This window comes from Alnus glutinosa, chromosome 5 (assembly GCF_958979055.1).
Source record: "Alnus glutinosa chromosome 5, dhAlnGlut1.1, whole genome shotgun sequence".
Lineage (NCBI taxonomy): Eukaryota > Viridiplantae > Streptophyta > Magnoliopsida > Fagales > Betulaceae > Alnus > Alnus glutinosa.
This window is the reverse complement of record NC_084890.1, coordinates 2625326-2643381: the sequence shown is the minus strand read 5'-3', so window position 1 is coordinate 2643381 and position 18056 is coordinate 2625326. Positions and strand designations below refer to the sequence as shown.

The 18056-nt window shown below is 36.6% G+C and overlaps 1 protein-coding gene across 1 annotated transcript; it reads left to right on the top strand.

Annotated features, from left to right (window-relative positions):
• The first annotated feature begins 325 nt into the window (after positions 1-325).
• LOC133867992 (starch synthase 3, chloroplastic/amyloplastic) lies at positions 326-16719 on the top strand. The gene is made up of 16 exons (XM_062304780.1): positions 326-591; positions 1110-1161; positions 1257-2480; positions 4159-4373; positions 4948-5218; positions 6117-6292; positions 6974-7081; positions 7602-7711; positions 8591-8696; positions 9226-9396; positions 12172-12300; positions 12493-12675; positions 13243-13374; positions 13494-13605; positions 14167-14290; positions 16250-16719. Exons 1-16 carry the CDS (start codon positions 466-468, stop codon positions 16377-16379), a joined length of 3369 nt encoding a protein of 1122 aa, XP_062160764.1. The 5' UTR covers positions 326-465; the 3' UTR covers positions 16380-16719.
• Positions 16720-18056: the final 1337 nt, after the last annotated feature.

Genomic DNA, 18056 nt, shown 5'->3' with positions numbered 1-18056 from the left:
AAGAGGAGTGAGAACTCCCTAATTCTGCTAGTAGGGTTTTGTCTTCACGTGGCACGTCCCTATTTGATGTGTCAATTCCTGGTTGATGCCTCCCCTCACCACTTGGGTAGGCTATCACGGACTATCAGCCTTTCAAAAGCGTTAGCTGAGTTTGATACCATTAAAAATTTAAAATCTTCAAAATTTTATCAACGGTCACAATGATACATGAATGTTAATCCCATTTCGTTACACGTATGGCCGAGATTATATAGGACTCTTTCTTTTTTTGGCTGTTAGCCGGTTACTCTAAAATCTAAATTTTCTTCTGTTTCTTTAAATATTTCAACTTGTTGTTATTTAATTATTGAAAATGCACAAATTCAGAGAGAGATCAACTGCTGGGATCAATCAGAGGATGTTTTTAGCTGATTCATAAAGAGGAAGAAGAAGAAAAACCTTGAAGAACATTCTTTGAGAACAACTATGGATGTGGCTTTGCTGACACAGAGGCCACTCGGTTGCAGACCAGTGTTCAATCAGAGAAGACACTTGAAGCTCAAACCTTTTCTTGGGTTCTTTCCTCATGGAAGAATCACTCATTTATCTCAGGTAATTGGTTTGTTTATTCATTGCAGTGCATATAACTGTATGTAATATATGTATGATTTTTCTTGGTGGTGTTCCTCTTTTCACTGTTCCAATGGGCTCTGTTGTGTTTGATTTTGATGGCACCCACCCATGTAAGAATTTTCTGTTATTTTACTAGACATGTTATGGGTTTGTTTGATTCTGAAGTAGGATATTCGTAAATTGTTTATTCAAGTTCTGTTAATGAGAATCTGGATGTTGGTTGGTGAATTTTATTTTCTGGGTCTCTTTGTTACGTTATTGATTGGTTTGGAAAGTGTAAGCTGTGTTTATGAAGTTCGCGTTTTTCGTTTCTGGGCATTCAGTATCTGATTGATTCATTAGGTAATAAGATCATTTTTAATTATGCTTTGTTAGTACGTGTTTGAGTGTCAACTGTGTCTTGTTTGCCATAGTTATTCTTATTATAAATATTGGGCTTGTATTAATGTGACTTCATTCTCAAACGAAATGTTCTCGGGTTATGGTTCTGTTTTCAGTCTTCTTCGGGGCCAAAAGAGTGCCATGGAGTTGGGGTTGCTGCTAGTGCAGGTGAGTTGGCTATTATTGTTCTGTTCTGGTTCGAAGTTAAATTTTGACCTTTTCTTACTTTTACTTGTTAAATCCTGGCTCTGCATTATTGGCAGATTTTTCAAGGAGGAGACCGAAGAAAATGTCACATGGGAGGCCTAAACGCCCTGCTCCAGGGGGATTCACGCCAACGCCAAAAACCCCGGTGGGAACGAGCACCCAGGAGAGGGATCAAACAAATAATGAAGAGAAAGAGGGCTCAATTGAAACTATTGGGGAAACCAATGATATTTCATCGGCAAGTAAATTATCAGCTATTGCTGTGAGAAATGAAGTGGTGAAAAATGGAAGTATAGCTGGAGTCGATAAGGATGCAGCAGAGTTACAGAAGATGGAAACAGATTCCAAAACTGATATTGAGAACATTCCTGATAGAATGGCTCCGGAGGGAATACACCTGGATGCCATAAAGACTGATGACACTACAGAAGATAAAAGCACGGAAACTGATGAAAAGATGATTGAAGAAGTATCTCTAAAGTTAAAGTTGGAGATGGAGGCGAATTTGCGTAAGGAGAAAATTGAGATGCTGGCTGAGGAGAACTTCTCAAGAGGGAACAAGATGTTTGTTTTTCCGCAACTGGTGAAACCTGATCAAGATATAGAAGTTTTCCTTAACAGGAGTCTCTCCTCTTTAAATAACGAGCCAGATGTTCTCATAATGGGAGCCTTCAATGACTGGAGATGGAAATATTTCACAATAAGGTTAAACAAAACACATCTGAAAGGGGATTGGTGGTCTTGCCAAGTTCATGTTCCCAAGGAAGCCTACAAGATGGACTTTGTCTTTTTCAATGGGCAAAATGTCTATGAAAATAATGATAGAAAGGATTTCTGCGAAACTGTTGAAGGTGGAATGGATGTGTTCAAATTTGAAGATTTCTTGCTTGAGGAGAAACGTAAGGAACTAGAGAAACTTGCCAAGGAGCAAGCTGAAAGGGAAAGACAAGCAGAGGAACAGAGGCAAATAGAAGCAGAGAGAGCTGCACATGAAGCTGATAGAGCGCAGGCAATGGAGGAGACTGAAAGGAGGCGAGAAGTTTTGAAACAGTTTATGAAAAAGGCTGCAAGGTCTGTTGATAATGTTTGGTACATAGAGCCTAGTGAGTTTAAAGGTGAAGACTTGTTCAGGTTATACTATAATAAAATTTCTGGCCCCCTTGTTCATTCGAAGGAACTTTGGATTCATGGGGGGTATAATGGTTGGAAGGATGGATTGTCCATTGTTGAAAGGCTTATCAGCTCTGAAGAAAAGAATGGCAACTGGTGGTATGCTGATGGTATGTGTTAATGGAAATATTTTTCTTTCTTATCTTTAATGTTGTTATGATGCTTTGGTAGACTTTAAATTATGTGGCCAGAGTGACAAAATATAAGGTTCATCTGCAAGGTGGCATCAGTTGGTATCCATCAGTTGTTACACTTATCTGCTGAGTCTTCTTGGACCAGAAACAACTAAGCATGCCAAGTATCATTCAACTTGTATGCTTGATATGTGATATATGCGAACTTTCATAAAATGTGGTGTTGCCTAAAGTCAATGGTGCAACCCCAAACTTTTGAGAACATTATGATCTTCGTCAGATGAACCCACAAGAGAGAGAGAGAGAGAGAGAGAGAAGAGATGGGAAGTTGGACATATACTCAGGTTAGCACACACACACACACACACGTATTTGTGTTATCCTTTTATGTGTATCAATATTCTATATGTAAAGTATAAGTGTTTGATACAAGGGAGTACGTGTAATGGCCCACCCCAAAGACACAATATTGTCTGCTTTTGGCTCCCCCGAACCGGACTTCCCAGGAGGTCACCCATCCTGGTACTACTCTCGCAGAAGCACGCTTAACTGCGGAATTCTGATACGTTCATGGCCATCACGGCTTTAAAACGTGTTGTGTCAAGAAGGGTGCGAATATACATATAAGCATATACCCATTCCCATACCTAGGCCATATGAGATGTCACAATCACCCCCTTTTGGGACCCAGCGTCCCAGCTGGCGACCCTAATGGGATCCCCCCTTCTTAGCGTCCCAACGAGTGCCCACTAGCGACCCTCATGGGCCTGTGCATGCTCTCCCTATCTTAAGCTAGGCAATGGCTTTGATACCATTTGTAACGACTCAAAGAAAAGCACTAACCACATCTGCGCTATCACCTCAAAAGGACTAGTCAATTTGGAGCTTTCTTAGAATCCCTTGTAAAGCCTAGTTTCACATAGTAACTAGGCAATGTGAGACTTAGCACCCATGAGTATCTTTATAAACCACTCACTCCATGTGAGTTATTCATCTCTTCTCAATATGGGACCGGGGTGTTACAGTACATGCTTTAGCAAACTCAGACTATGAGTTACTTTTAAGACTTCCCTCTCCTTTGCCATGTCCATGAGGACCATGAATGAGCCAAACTTGCATATGTTTAAGGGCTAGGAGTGATTATCCATACCCAAACCTCAGCTTGCAGTGACTCTTCGGGTATTGACAATAGCCTTTATATGTTACAAGAAATGTTGGCTGCTTGTGGTTTTTTTTTTTTATTATTTTGTTGGGTGGTTTTTTGGCTTGGTCGGGTAATCGTTGTCCTTAATTTTTGGTCAGTGTTATCAGTCCTTTTAATAATTTAGGAAAGGTGATTCTGATGACTTGAAAGCTCACTCATTTTGATATTGTTTGAAAATTTTGGAGAAAGGGAGCTGGAATTTTTATTTTTTAAAAAAGATAAAAGGCCTCTAGTCTTTCTGTAAGTTTGATGTCATATTACCATCTATTTTAGTAATTCTAGATGGACATTAAGAGGTGGATCACAAAAAGATTGCTGTAAAATTAAAAAAGAGGGGTGCTTTTTAATTGTTTTATTTTTTTTAATCCTCGGATCAGGTTGAATTTCTCTTATGCTGTCAGTATTGCATGTTATAAGACAAATAATTTTGAAAAAGTTTATTTTCTGCAGTTGTTGTACCAGATCGAGCAATTGTCTTAGATTGGGTTTTTGCTGATGGACCACCTCAGAATGCCGTTGTGTATGATAACAATCTTCACGAGGATTTCCATGCCATTGTACCAAAAGGCATTCCAGAAGAACTGTATTGGGTTGAGGAAGAACAACAGATATTTAGTAAACTCCAGAAGGAGAGGAGGTTAAGAGAAGAGGCTGCACGTGCCAAGGTCGGTTTAGAGAAATATTTCATCCAGGATTATTAAATTGAAACTCTTCCTTATGTAATATAGTGAAGATGCAAGATCTTGCTGTTTTTTTGGTAAAAGCATACTTGGTCATCCTTTTCTTATTCTTGGTGCACATACATCTAAGAATACTGTACACAAAGATCAGATGGGCTACTGGTTACCGTGGCTCACATGCAGATGGTAGGGATCCCCAACCTGAGTTCTGGTCTGGTGGTTCTGTTTCAGTGTTTGTGCTCCTTATGATGAGTATGAGTTTTAATCCCAAAGGGTAGCTCAATCGGCTGGAGATCACGCCTCATGAATCGGAGGTCGCTAGTTCGAATCTCCCTTTTCCCTTCAATTGGGGTCAATTACTTATTAAAAAAAAAAAAATGATGAGTATAAGTTTTGTATGATAATCTTAAGATGTTCTAGATGGATGTTGAGATATGATTCCTTGTATTCAATATAGAATGATCATAGTTTTGATCTTGTGAAAACTTTTGATTTAGCATTTTATTCTAATGTTCTTTTTGCTGCTAATTTCTGTTTCTCTCTGCTTCTCCTGTCACAGGCTGAAAGAACAGCACATATGAAAGCCGAAACGAAGGATAGAAGTTTGAAAAGGTTTTTGCTATCTCAAAAGCACATAGTCTACACTGAGCCTCTTGATGTTCAAGCAGGAAGCACGGTGACAGTTTTCTATAATCCTGTTAACACAGTTCTGAATGGAAAACCTGAAGTTTGGTTCAGATGTTCATTTAACCGTTGGACCTACAGCAAGGGTCCATTACCACCTCAGAGAATGTTGTCCGTGGATAATGATACTCATGTCAAAACCACTGGTGAGTTTCATGTGAGTTTTACATGCTTAGTTATTGTCTTTTTCTCTATAGTGTGACAGCTTAAAGGGCTCTGTCTCTCTCTCAAGAAACAACTTAAGGCATACTTGTAATAGGGCTGATTGATAACAATCTGTCTCGCAAACTCCTTTTTAAGTCAATTTATTGCCCAAATGTGTGGCAGTTTCTCTTGAATTTTGAAAAGAAGTCTTGAAAAACATTTTCTGAGTTGAATGAATTTAGTGCACAGACATTCAACACATAATTCAAAAATCACATTTAAACTTGGAGTCAGATAACCTTGATAAATATCAACATATTGGACATGATGAGATCTACCCAATCTGAAATGTTTGCAATACCAGAAGTAATAATGTTTCATGGTTTGCTTAGTGTTTGACTTATCCTTTTCCAAACCAATTTTATAAGTTAGCAACAGTGCAAGGCTAAAATTATAAGGTACAGATGCCCCCAGGGTAGGATGATATTTAAATTCAACATAAATTTAGGAGGTCTTATTCTAGCATGGCTCATAGAATTGTTGTTTGTAACTGATCTAATTCAGAGCTTTATGGTCCTTGCTGTGGATTTAAATGTTTTCGCATCACAAACATTCGGAGCGAGGCCGATTTTTTAATTAGTATAAATATCCAATGACAATAGATCTCTTTTCAAGCAGAGTATCTAGCATAGGTACATTTTAAAAAGGCCAATCAATCATCTCTCAACTTTTTTTTTTCTAAGCCATCTCTCAACAAAATTTGACAGTATGCAAAATTATGCTAAATCATGTCACATGTACAGATCACTATGTGTGCTGCAGACAGGGGGCAAATATTTTGATACATCAAGATTTATATTTTTTTGAGACACAAATGCATCATTTCTTTTGTCCTTGCAGTCAAGGTTCCATTGGATGCATACATGATGGACTTTGTATTCTCTGAGAAAGAAGATGGTGGAATTTTTGATAACAAATATGGCATGGATTATCACATACCTGTGTTTGGAGGAATTGTTAAGGAGCCACCAATGCACATAGTCCATATTTCTGTTGAAATGGCCCCCATTGCAAAGGTAAGTTTAGGCTATTTAGTTGATTCATGGATCTACAAAAGCAATGTTCAATCTTCTCTCGAGATGCTGATCTGTGAACGTACTTCTACTGTTGTATTTTTATTTTTTATTTTTTCAAAATTGAAGGTATTATTTTAGGAATTTGACCACCATTCTGTAAGTACTCCATGGGGTTAATCTAGTTAATTCATTGGCATCTAACAGTTCCGCTTGAAGTTGATTTAAATGCCAAAAACCTAGTGTAATGCCTTGAATAAGTGGTTACTTTGTATTATTACCTCATGGGTGCCTGATGGAGAGTGCTTATTGCTTTCAAATATAGACGAAAATGTCTACTCATAGAAACCACTCAAGTTATCTGTACTTAAGGATGGAAAGTTAGGATTGTTGAGCTTGACTTCTTTAATAGAAATGCAAAAAAGAAAAAAAAAATGCCACACTTGCATTCATTTTTTAATGTGAAAAGATGTCCAAAATGACAGAGGTAGGAAGGAAGCTTAGGCACTATGATTTTTCCTTATACAGCTGCTCCCTGTTTCTAGAGGATGACTATTTTATCTTTAGTAACCACAATTTTCTTATTAAAAAAGTAGGTTGTCTGCATACAGTAGCTTAAAGATCAAATACAATACATATTATTTATTTTTGTTTTTTATCATTTGTGTCTAACATCTTTTGTAGGTTGGAGGCCTTGGTGATGTTGTCACTAGTCTATCTCGTGCTATTCAAGATTTGAATCACAATGTGGATACCATTCTTCCAAAGTATGACTGTTTGAACCTTAGCAATGTAAGCTTCATTGCTGTTGCTTTTGTATATATATAATGTCTTATTTCTTTGTGCAAGATGTTATAGTCTCTATTTCTTGAGTTTTGGATTTTTAGCCTAGTAGAGGGAGCTGCTCTCTGAAGGCTCTGTATGTGGTGGTTTAGCTCTCTCTCTTTGTGGTCTATTTTATGAAGATGATAGAAGTATGAGTTGTTATATTTGGAAATTAATTGAGAAATGCACTCTTGGATGATTCCTATGCTAACCAAATTGGTTTTTTTTTTTTTTTTTTTTTTTTTTAAAAAAAAAAAAAAAAATTGATATTTCCATATTTCCCTAATTCTCCCCATATATTCATTGCCACTTTCTGAATATATATATATATGACAACTGTTGTGAATGTTTCTTATGTTTATGATTTTCATATATTGTGTCATCTTTGCACTCTGTTCCTTTCATGATAGGTTTCTTTATATTTATTTAACCTTACTATGTTTAATTTTCAGAACTGAATTTATCAAAGAAATGCATTCTGATATAGGTGAAGGACTTTCAATACAACAGAAGCTATTCCTGGGGTGGGACTGAAATTAAAGTATGGTCTGGGAAGGTGGAAGGCCTTTCTGTCTACTTTTTGGAGCCCCAAAATGGGTAATTCTGTTTTCCCTTTTTTTTTTTCTAAGCAAAAAGGGTGGGGGTGGGTGAGAAGGTAATTCTGTTTTCCTGCTGCAATTCTAAAATGTTTTGTGCTATGCGCCGTGTACTTGATCTAGTTTAGTATACTTATGGGTAATATGTATTTCACCTTTTGCTCTCACATTTCAGAGTTGGAATACAATGCTCTAAATCATACAAGTATTGTTTCTTTGTTTCTTTTTATTTTCTTCACTTACGTTAGTGCTGATAATTGACTTAGATATTAAGTAAAATTGCTAACACTTGAAGGGTGAGCCATAGCTTTATTGTCTCTTCTGGGCAGTGTGCCACTGTATTGAATAGCTAAGCTGTGAACTAAGAAGTTGTTTTATGCGTTGAAAATATAGAGATGATTATACCTGAACTCAACCTGAATGTGATATCTTGAAGTATGTTTTAGACTCCTAACCATATGATCTTCAAAATCTATCATTTAGAAGGTTATCTGTCATTTGGAGTTTTCAAATATGTTGGAATCACCTGTTGTTGGCAATTGACATCATTGCAATTTGAGCTTTAAACATTTCTTTTCACTTATCGACATTGATATGGGTACAAAAATAATCTTTGGTTGTTCTGCTTGACCTTCTATACTTTTGGGTAGTGTAGTTATATAGGGAGCCCTGATTATGGAATAGTAAATTTACACTATTCTGCCGAAAACCCATTTTTGCAAGTTGGAAGATTGTGAAACACAAATTCGCGGTATATCTTTCTCAAAATGTCCGTCCCCTGCACAACCACTGTTGTGCACCGTCTTCACAAGCTTCAATTGCCACTTGCAACAAAACATATCTTACAAGATTTCTTGGTGCAATTTTTTTTTCCTTGCAGATTTTTTTGGGCAGGTTGCATATATGGCTGTAGGAATGACTCAGAGAGGTTTGGTTTCTTTTGCCATGCTGCTCTTGAATTTCTACTCCAAAGCGGATTTCATCCTGTAAGTTCTATAGTTTCAAGTTTTACATTTATGAGTTTTGCTCAAGCAATCTATTTATTTCGTTTTGTGAGTGGTCATACTTGGTAGGCATATTTCCTTAAAGCTAAACTGAATATCTTCATTGGTGGTCCTACTAACATTTTGAAGAGAAAGAGAGAGAGAGAGACTGTATGAAGTTACAATGCCACCTTTCAGCTTTGCCTGCCGTTATTACCAAATGAGCTAAATTTATTGGATTAATTTCATTGCTCTATATATGTGTTTATGCCTGCTATATATGTCACACACATGCATGTTGATAAGTTGACAAATCAAAGGTAGAACACAATTGAATTTCATAAGATAAAGCTACAGTTCAGGATATCAGCTTATATAGGCAATTGTCAAGATCACCTTTTGCCAATCTTCATTTTCGTTGCTGTTAGAGCAGATTAGTTTAATATTAAATTAAATCAACCTCTTCTAGACAAGAAAAATTGAATTCTATTGTTTTAAGAATATCCATCAATTGGTGCTTTGCAATGGACAGGATATCATCCACTGCCATGATTGGTCTAGTGCACCAGTTGCGTGGTTGTTTAAGGACCATTATGTGAATTATGGTCTCAGTAAAGCTCGGGTGGTCTTCACAATCCATAACCTTGAATTTGGGGCACACTTCATTGGGAAAGCTATGGAATTCTCAGACAAGGCTACAACTGTAAGTACTTAAAATTTCCTAAGATTATTCAATCTCCCTATACTTTTTACACCGGCCTTTCTTATCAGTGGATTTGTTCCCTTTTGACCATTTTGATGTAGTTCTATAACAACATGGTTTTCAGAGTCATGAACTTGAGCGTGAAAGAAGCATGTCAAAAATTTAGGAGGGTTAAAGCGAATAAATCAGCACCATAATGTCATCAACATATAATACTAGCAAAACATACATGCTACCATAATGAATATAGAAAATTGAATGATTCCTTTGACACCTCATCATGCCAAACTCAAGTAATGCATTGCTGAATTTTCCAAATCATGCTCTTGGCACCTGTTTCAACCAATAAATGGCCTTTTTCAACTTACATACCTTGCCATACTCTCCTTGAGCAACAAACCTAGGAGGTTGCTTCCATGTACACTTCTTCATAAAGTTCCCCAGGTAGAAAGGCATTCTTCACATCAAGTTGATATAAAGGCCAGTGAAATGTGACAACTATAGATATGAGTACACGTACTGAAGCAATTTTAGCAATTGGAGAGTCTGTTTTTGTTAAATCACCATTTATCTCGAAAGTTTAAGCTTATAGGAAATGATGAATTTAATCACTTAATTAATATTTTAACACTTTCCCTCACATGTGGGCTCAAACTCCATCTCAATAACTGAAACACAACACATGGAATATTTAATTGAAATGAGAGGTGAATTACAGAGACAGGGTTTAAACTTAGAACCCCTTCACTGATACCATATTAAATCACCACCTAGGACCTCTGCATAGTCCACTCCATACATTTGTGTATAGCCTTTGGCAACAAGACTAGCTTTCAAATGATTTCTCCTATAGAATCTCCTAATTGTTCCAGAGCAACTAGAAGCAATGGTACCATCTGGTTGATATTTAATAGTATAAACCAATGACAACCAATAGTCTTTTTATCAGAAGGTAAGGGGATAAGATCCCATGTCTCATTACAATGCAAGGCAGACATTTCGTCCTCCATAGCCTTTCACCGTCCGTCATAGATAAAGCGTCTTTAAGACGTAGGAACCCATGAAGAGGAAAGATTGATAATAAAACATGAATAAGGAGCAGATAAGGCATGATAAGAAACATAATTATAAAGAGGATGGTGAGAGACATGATCTTATACCTTTTCGTGCAATTGATAACTCGTTGGAAGTGTGAGGCGCAGAATCTGCAGATGAAGAAGAGAGTGGCAGTGGCATGGATGGAATGGGCTGTTTCTTTCATCGTGTATATACTTGAAGAGGAGGTTGAGGAACAAATGGAGAAATAGAAACAAGAATTGGAAGAGGAATATCAAGAGTTCGATTACCAGTATAAGAGTTAGAAAAATAGGGCTTAGTCTCAATAAACATGACATCAACAGACACAAAATGCCTTCGTACGATTGGACTATAGCATCGATAACCTTTCTAGGTTCGAGAATAACCTAGAAAAATACATTGGTGTGCACAAGGGTGAAGCTTATCAATATTAGGACTCATATTATAAGCATAACAAACACATCCAAATACTCGTAGAGATAATGGAAAATACAGTAATCAGGACCAAGACAACAATGCCATTGAAATGAATTAGAACTTGAGCCTAGGAACTAAGTGACACAAAATATGAACAGATGGGTGACCAAGATGACATTGCCATTGAAATGAATCAGAACTTGAGGAAGATTGAAGTGCACGACTTGCAGAGACATGATTGATGCAGTACAAACCATTTACTTAATGACCTCCACCAATCAGCTTCTTCGTCTTTAGATCCTAAAAATCACAGTAATCAAGATAAAAGGAAACAGAGCATTGAAGATTTTGTAAATTTACTAACAGAAGCTAAATTAAATGGAAATTTAGGAACAAACAGAACAGATGAAAGTGAAACATTGGGTAGTAAATTGGCTGTCCCATCTCCCAATATGCGTGTAGATGAGCCATCAGCAAGTTTGACAGTTTTAAATGTGAAAGACTAAAATGGAGTGGTAAATTATGGAATCAATGTTCGAACTCAAGACTTCGGCTTTGATACCATGTAAGTAAAAATAAGTGGTAGGGTCTTTTCTTAGATTACCCCCCACACACACTGTTATTATTTATAAAGGAAAAATTGCACTCTTGAATTCTAATACATCTGCTAACAAGATAAACTTAATCATATCCTCTAAATCAAATAACCAACAGATAAAATATAATTTATCCGAATCTAACAGATAGTTGGGTGAGAAGGGTAGCAGAGACAGATCATATCTAAACAGGGACAATATCTGGTGGCAGTTTTATTGAACTGCTTACATTTTTGGTTGCCCATAATTAGATTGAACTATAAATTAGAAGTTCTGACTTTTTATTGAAGAGATAACTTTTTTTAAGAAACTTAAGTAATTTGATTTTGTAATAAGATAATTTTGAGAGTTCAAAAAAGGCTTTGTTTGACTATGATTGAAAAATTATGCAAAAGAAAATTCCTACTGGATCCTCTTGCAGAATTTTGTTAAGCCTCCCAATGATCCAAATAAGTGACAGATAAGATCCTTTATTCCTCAAACACATCAATAGGATTGGAATGCTGTTACTCCTCTAGTTGGTGTGCAAATTACATATCTATACTGTTCCAGTAGTTTCTTCAATGATTAAGTGCAAAAGCCAACGTTGGAAAAGCTAATACGTGATTTGTATTGATTTGATGTGTCTTTGTATGCCTGATTCAGATTGTAGTAGCATCTGAGAAAATTATGTTTGTCTCTGTAGGTATCCCACACCTACTCAAAGGAGGTTGCTAGAAATCCTGCAGTTGCTCCCCATCTCTACAAGTTCCATGGTATATTAAATGGAATTGACCCTGATATATGGGACCCATATAATGATAAGTTCATTCCTGTAAGTGGATTATTCTCTCTCTCTCTCTCTCCCTTCCTCCCTCTCTCCCATCCCCGCCCCTTTTTTCTTTTGCCATTTTCTTCTTCCTATTAAGATTTTTTTGTGAAAGGTGCTCGTCAAATTTATGTTCAACAAAGTTGAACTGCACAAGTTTTACATGTATAGCTAGTACAAATGATGCATTTATTTCAGATTTCGTACACTTCAGACAATGTTGTTGAAGGTAAAAGAGCTGCCAAGGAAGCCTTGCAACAAAGGCTTGGTTTGAAAAAATCTGATCTCCCTTTAGTAGGAGTTATCACTCGCTTAACTCATCAGAAAGGAATCCATCTCATCAAGCATGCCATCTGGCGCACCTTAGATCGCAATGGACAGGTTGTCTTCCTTCTCCTTCCTTTATTTTTATTTTTTATTCTATTTATTGATCTGTACTATGAATGTCCATTGTCTGCATATTCTAACTTTACTCTTAACATGTGGACATTGTACGGCTAATGATAAGAATGCTAGCAATATTATAAGAGAAATGGTAGATATTGTAATTCTATCCAACAAGGCTGACGTGGTACTTCCAACTAACCCTTGGATCAATCCTTTTTTGTTAAAAAAAAAGAAAAAGATACAAAAGAGATCCAATGGTTGATTTGGAGTGTCACGTCAATATTGTTGGACAATTATAGGATAAAAATATAGTATCTAGCATTACTCATTATTCCTCCCCCTCCCTCTTGTTTCTCTATGTATCTAAGATGATATTGTCAGATATAGTCACGTGAATGTAAGAATGACTCGGTTTAATTTCTGTCTTTGGAGCTAACTATATTCTACAGTTTGCATTGGGTGCTTCTTAAGAATCAAATAGTGTATCAGAAATTCTGTGTATACTTGTTTTTCTTTCTTTATATGATTTCTTGTCTCTGCTGATGAAACATCTAAATGTAGGTTGTATTGCTTGGTTCAGCCCCAGATCCTCGTATTCAGAATGACTTTGTCAATTTGGCCAATCAACTGCATTCTATTCATGGTGACCGTGCTCGCCTTTGTTTGACGTATGATGAGCCTCTCTCACACTTGGTATGGTCTCGCTGAACTTAAACATCTAATATATTTTTTCTTTTTTTCCTGGATGCATGTTCACCTCTTACATCTGCGTGTGACCATGGGCGTTACTGACTCACTTGGGCTTATGATAGATATATGCCGGTGCTGATTTCATTCTAGTCCCTTCAATTTTTGAGCCATGCGGACTGACACAGCTCATAGCAATGAGATATGGTTCAATACCAGTTGTTCGAAGAACTGGAGGTGCGTACATTCCTCGTCTTTTATCAAAAAAATAGAGGCGATGCTACTCAACCATGTGTCTATTTTGTCTTTACTGCTGAGGCACTTTGAGATGTGAATGATCTCTTGTTATTTTTCATGTTTACTTAAAAATGCCACATCAAAGGTCGTTATAGCACATATCTTAGCAAAATTACCTTTGTACTAAAATGAGGCGTTAGATTGAACAATGATCTCAACGTGTAGGCCATTTTGCTTAATTTTTTACTTTGCCTGAGACCCTAATATCACCTTTTCCATTTTCATAATTAAGCACAGAGCCCAATATTGTAATTTTAGATTTAACTGTCTACAACTTGTTGACGTTCTTGTCGTTAATATGGTACTAGCGCTAGACATCTAGACTTCTGTCATGTTTACGTATCAGAATTGAGTTCCAATGTCTCATGCTCTTGCAACTGATTCTCTGGTGTTTTCTTCTTATGACAATGAGATGATTTCATAAGGGATTTGCAGGGTTTGTTAGCACCTTTCCCAATGGGAGTATATTTAACTCTCCATATCATTGTGTTTCTTTTATAGGACTTTATGACACTGTATTTGATGTTGACCATGATAAAGAGAGAGCACAAGCACAAGGTCTTGAACCAAATGGATTTAATTTTGATGGAGCTGATGCTGCTGGTGTTGATTATGCTCTCAATAGGTGCGTAGATGTGTATTTATCTAATGATGAGTCAAATGTATTTTTCTTGATTAGTAGTTTCCAAGTGCACATGCTTCTTTCTTGATTATCACAAATCTCAGAAGTGAGAAAACCATTGCCTATGACTGCACTTTAGACATGCACTCCTGACAGGAGCCTGTGGCACGGAAACAATTCAATGCCCACACTCAGTTATGCTACTTAGTTCAAAATTTTCAATCTGAGGTAGTCGCTGAACCCCAAAGAAATATGTATGGATTTTTAAGGAGGCTTAGAGCCTGTTTGGCAACCTATTTTGGAAACAATTTTTTGTTTCCAAAACAGAAAATCATGTTTGAAAACAAATTACATCTGTTTGGCAACTTGTTTTTAAAACAAAAAGGACGAAAACAATTTTGACCTGAAACATGTTTTAAGGAAACAGGTCTAAGTTGTTTTTGGAAACAATTTTCTTGTTTCTAAAGAAAACACGCTGAACCCATTCCCCAACTTAAGTGCACAGTAGAGGACTCGGTTGCAGATTTCAGGTTCGAGGCTTCACATGAATTAATTTTTCATCCATCATCTGCACGCTGTTTCTTCCTCTCCATTCATCCATCATATGCAACTCTCTCTCTCTCTCTCGCGTCCACTATCCTTCACTCTTGTTGGATTGGCTACGCCTACGAACTTAGGTGTGATCGAGTAGGATCGTGAAGGATTAGGCGTGATCGAGAGGGATCGTGAAGGACTCTAGGACGGTGAGAGAGATAGAGTGTGACCTTTGACGAACTCTTCAAGTTCGGAGGGATGAAGCGAAGCGATGTCGATGGGGTTTTACGCGTAGAGGCGGTTGTCTTCATGCTCTTCTTCTAGTGCTCTGAGAGTCTGGGGAAAGAAGTGAGGAGCCAACACCTTATCGGATTTGGATTTTGCAGTTCAGTTGTGGGTAATCATATTCATAATCTGTATGTATTCATATTCAGAATTTGAACGTGAAATCTCAAGATTTGGATTATGCATAGAAGTTGTTCGATGAAATTTCTAAAAGAGATGTTCGTCCGTGGACAACTCTTATATATCGGGCTATGCACGAATTGGGGATTTGAGAATGGCGTTGGACCTCTTCAAAGATATGTGAATGGTGGGTTTTCGTGCGAACCAATTTACACGATCAAGTGTTTTAAAGTTTGAAAAGGAAGTAGCCACTAATTTTTATGTTCAAAGTTCATTTACACTTGTCTAGTGTGATAGAAGAAAGAAATTTACTTGAACTTTGTTCTAATAATTGTTACGTATAAAATGATAAAACATAACTTTTGTTGTGTTATGCTTGAACAAGCTTGTTCTCTTATTCGTTGTTTGCTTTGAGCGCTGCTTTTGTCCTTCACTCCTTTCTACCTTTGGTATTTATTTCTTGTCATAGATATTGGTTAACTATGCTGCATCATTTTGGTATTTACTTCTTGTCATAGATATTGGTTAACTATGTTGCACCATTCATTGTTGGAAAGCCAAAGACTAAGAATCAAGGCTTACGAAGCTTATGGAGTTGATTTTAATTCTTTCCACTTGTTTTATAGCTTGGTGACTTGGTCTATTTAAATAGACTTCTTTTTTAGCTTGGTCTGATTTATTCTCAAGTAAAAATTGTTTTGAAAACAATCATCCAAACGCCTTAACCACTGTTTTTTGTTCTCGAAAACAATTCTCAGAAACAAAAACAGAAACCAATTTGCCAAACGAGCTCTTACTTTCTCTGGGACTTGTCAGGGGAAAAAAAACAAGGCTTAAAAGTAGGCACAGTGTGTACTGTTGAAGTCTTCTGTTTTCTACAAACTTGGACTGGTTCAAATGTTTGTACTATTATAATCTCTCTCTCTCTCTCTCTCTCTCACACACACACACAAGCATGCCCCTGCACCCAATTATTGTTTTATGTTTCTTCATGGAATATTCATTTACAAAATGGATTTATAGGGCAATCTCTGGATGGTTTGATGGTCGGGATTGGTTTAACTCATTATGCAAGAGAGTGATGGAGCAAGACTGGTCGTGGAACCGGCCAGCTCTCGACTACATGGAGCTTTACCATGCAGCACGCAAGTGAAACGAGATTTGATTAGACATGGAGATTGAGATGGAATTCTATATTCTTTCACACTTTTGTACAGGTTTAGTGGTATGTCTTGGTCTAATTTTTCTCATTAAAATGCTTTATTAGTTGCACATAATCCACAGTAGTCAGAATAATGCAAGGTGACACGTTGTAGAGCTCAAAATGGTCCATCCATTTTTGTGTAGCATATAACAACAATAGGTTAGCTTAATGTAGTGCATCTTTGTACTAAGCAGTAATTTCTTGATCATTATCAGTTCTTGTCAAAACAGGTAAATTATAAAAATAAAGTGCAGCAATGAAAGTTGTTTTCTGAGATTTAGAAATTGCAGTAGAAGGTCTCAATTTCAATGGCAGTTAATGCTTTTTTCTTCTTCTTTTTTTCTTTTTTTTTTTTTTTTTTTTTTTCATTTGTAATAATATAAAAAGAACAGAGCCAAGAATTTGAATTTTCTTTTTGGAAGAATGAAGAATTTGGAATTTGTAATATTTTAAGCTGGAAATGGCCCTTGTAGATTTCCGGATGATCTTTTCTTCTGGAAGCTTTGCAACCAAGAAGAGCATGAAGGACCAAGAATCGGTATTGGGGATTTTGATTTTTCCATCTTTTTTTTCCCTTCTAATAGGTTGGTAAGTTTATCCTAAATATGCAGTAAACTCTGATGTGAACATGCAAAAGATGGAGTACATGAGTAATTGAGCTTTGCATACAAAGTAATTGCCTTTTTGGTTGGGAACATGCAAAAACACAGTAAACTACTCATGCAGAATATAGTGACAGTTTTAGAAGACTAGGGAATGGTTGTTAATGTGTTGTGGGGAGTATCTTTTGTTTTTTGGTTCGAAAGTGTTACGATGTGATATAAATGTGAAAATTGTTTTTATGTTTTGGCCAGTGTCTTGTGTTTTGATCTGTTTGTTAATGTATTTGTCTCGAGAACAGAAAATAAAAGACAGAAAGCATAACATCAATGTTGTGTTTCCAGTACAAGGTTGAGGACATCATTGGCATACTCTCAGCAAAGAGTTCCATTGGTGGATCAGAGGCATCCAAGAAACACCTCTGATCTCTGAATGGATACTTCCCAGTTGCTCCTTTAGTGACATTGATAATTCGATAATGAACTCTAGTATAAATGGCATTTTCTGATAAGAAACGGATGAAAAGTGTACTCTTCTGTTTAACCTCCTCTTTCCCTCAACAATTAGAAACAATTTTTTTTTTTTTCCTGGCCAATAATGCTCTCACAGATCCAATCATAATATCATCTTATAAATATTGATCATCTTTAGCAATTACCTCTAGTTATCATTTTTTTTTAAGAAAAGAAAAGAAAAATTAAATAAAATTGGGAAAATTCCTCTCTCTTTCTCTACTCAAATTCCTTGAAATTCATGCATAGAGGGTTTCAAGATTAATTCTGGTTCTCGTTGCTTCCTTTGTCACTTCTATGATATGCTACCCTCAAAATTTCGACATGATTAGATAGAGATGTTTAATCTACATAAAAGCATCCACTTTGGAGTTCTATGGCCGTACATCCCATATTGGCAAAGATGCACCCTCCTTTTCTACTTGAAAATTTCTTGACTCCCACCACTTTGATTTACATGTATTGAGTGTGCTAACCTCCTAATGGACAATTAAAGAGGCCTCATAGAGCTTAT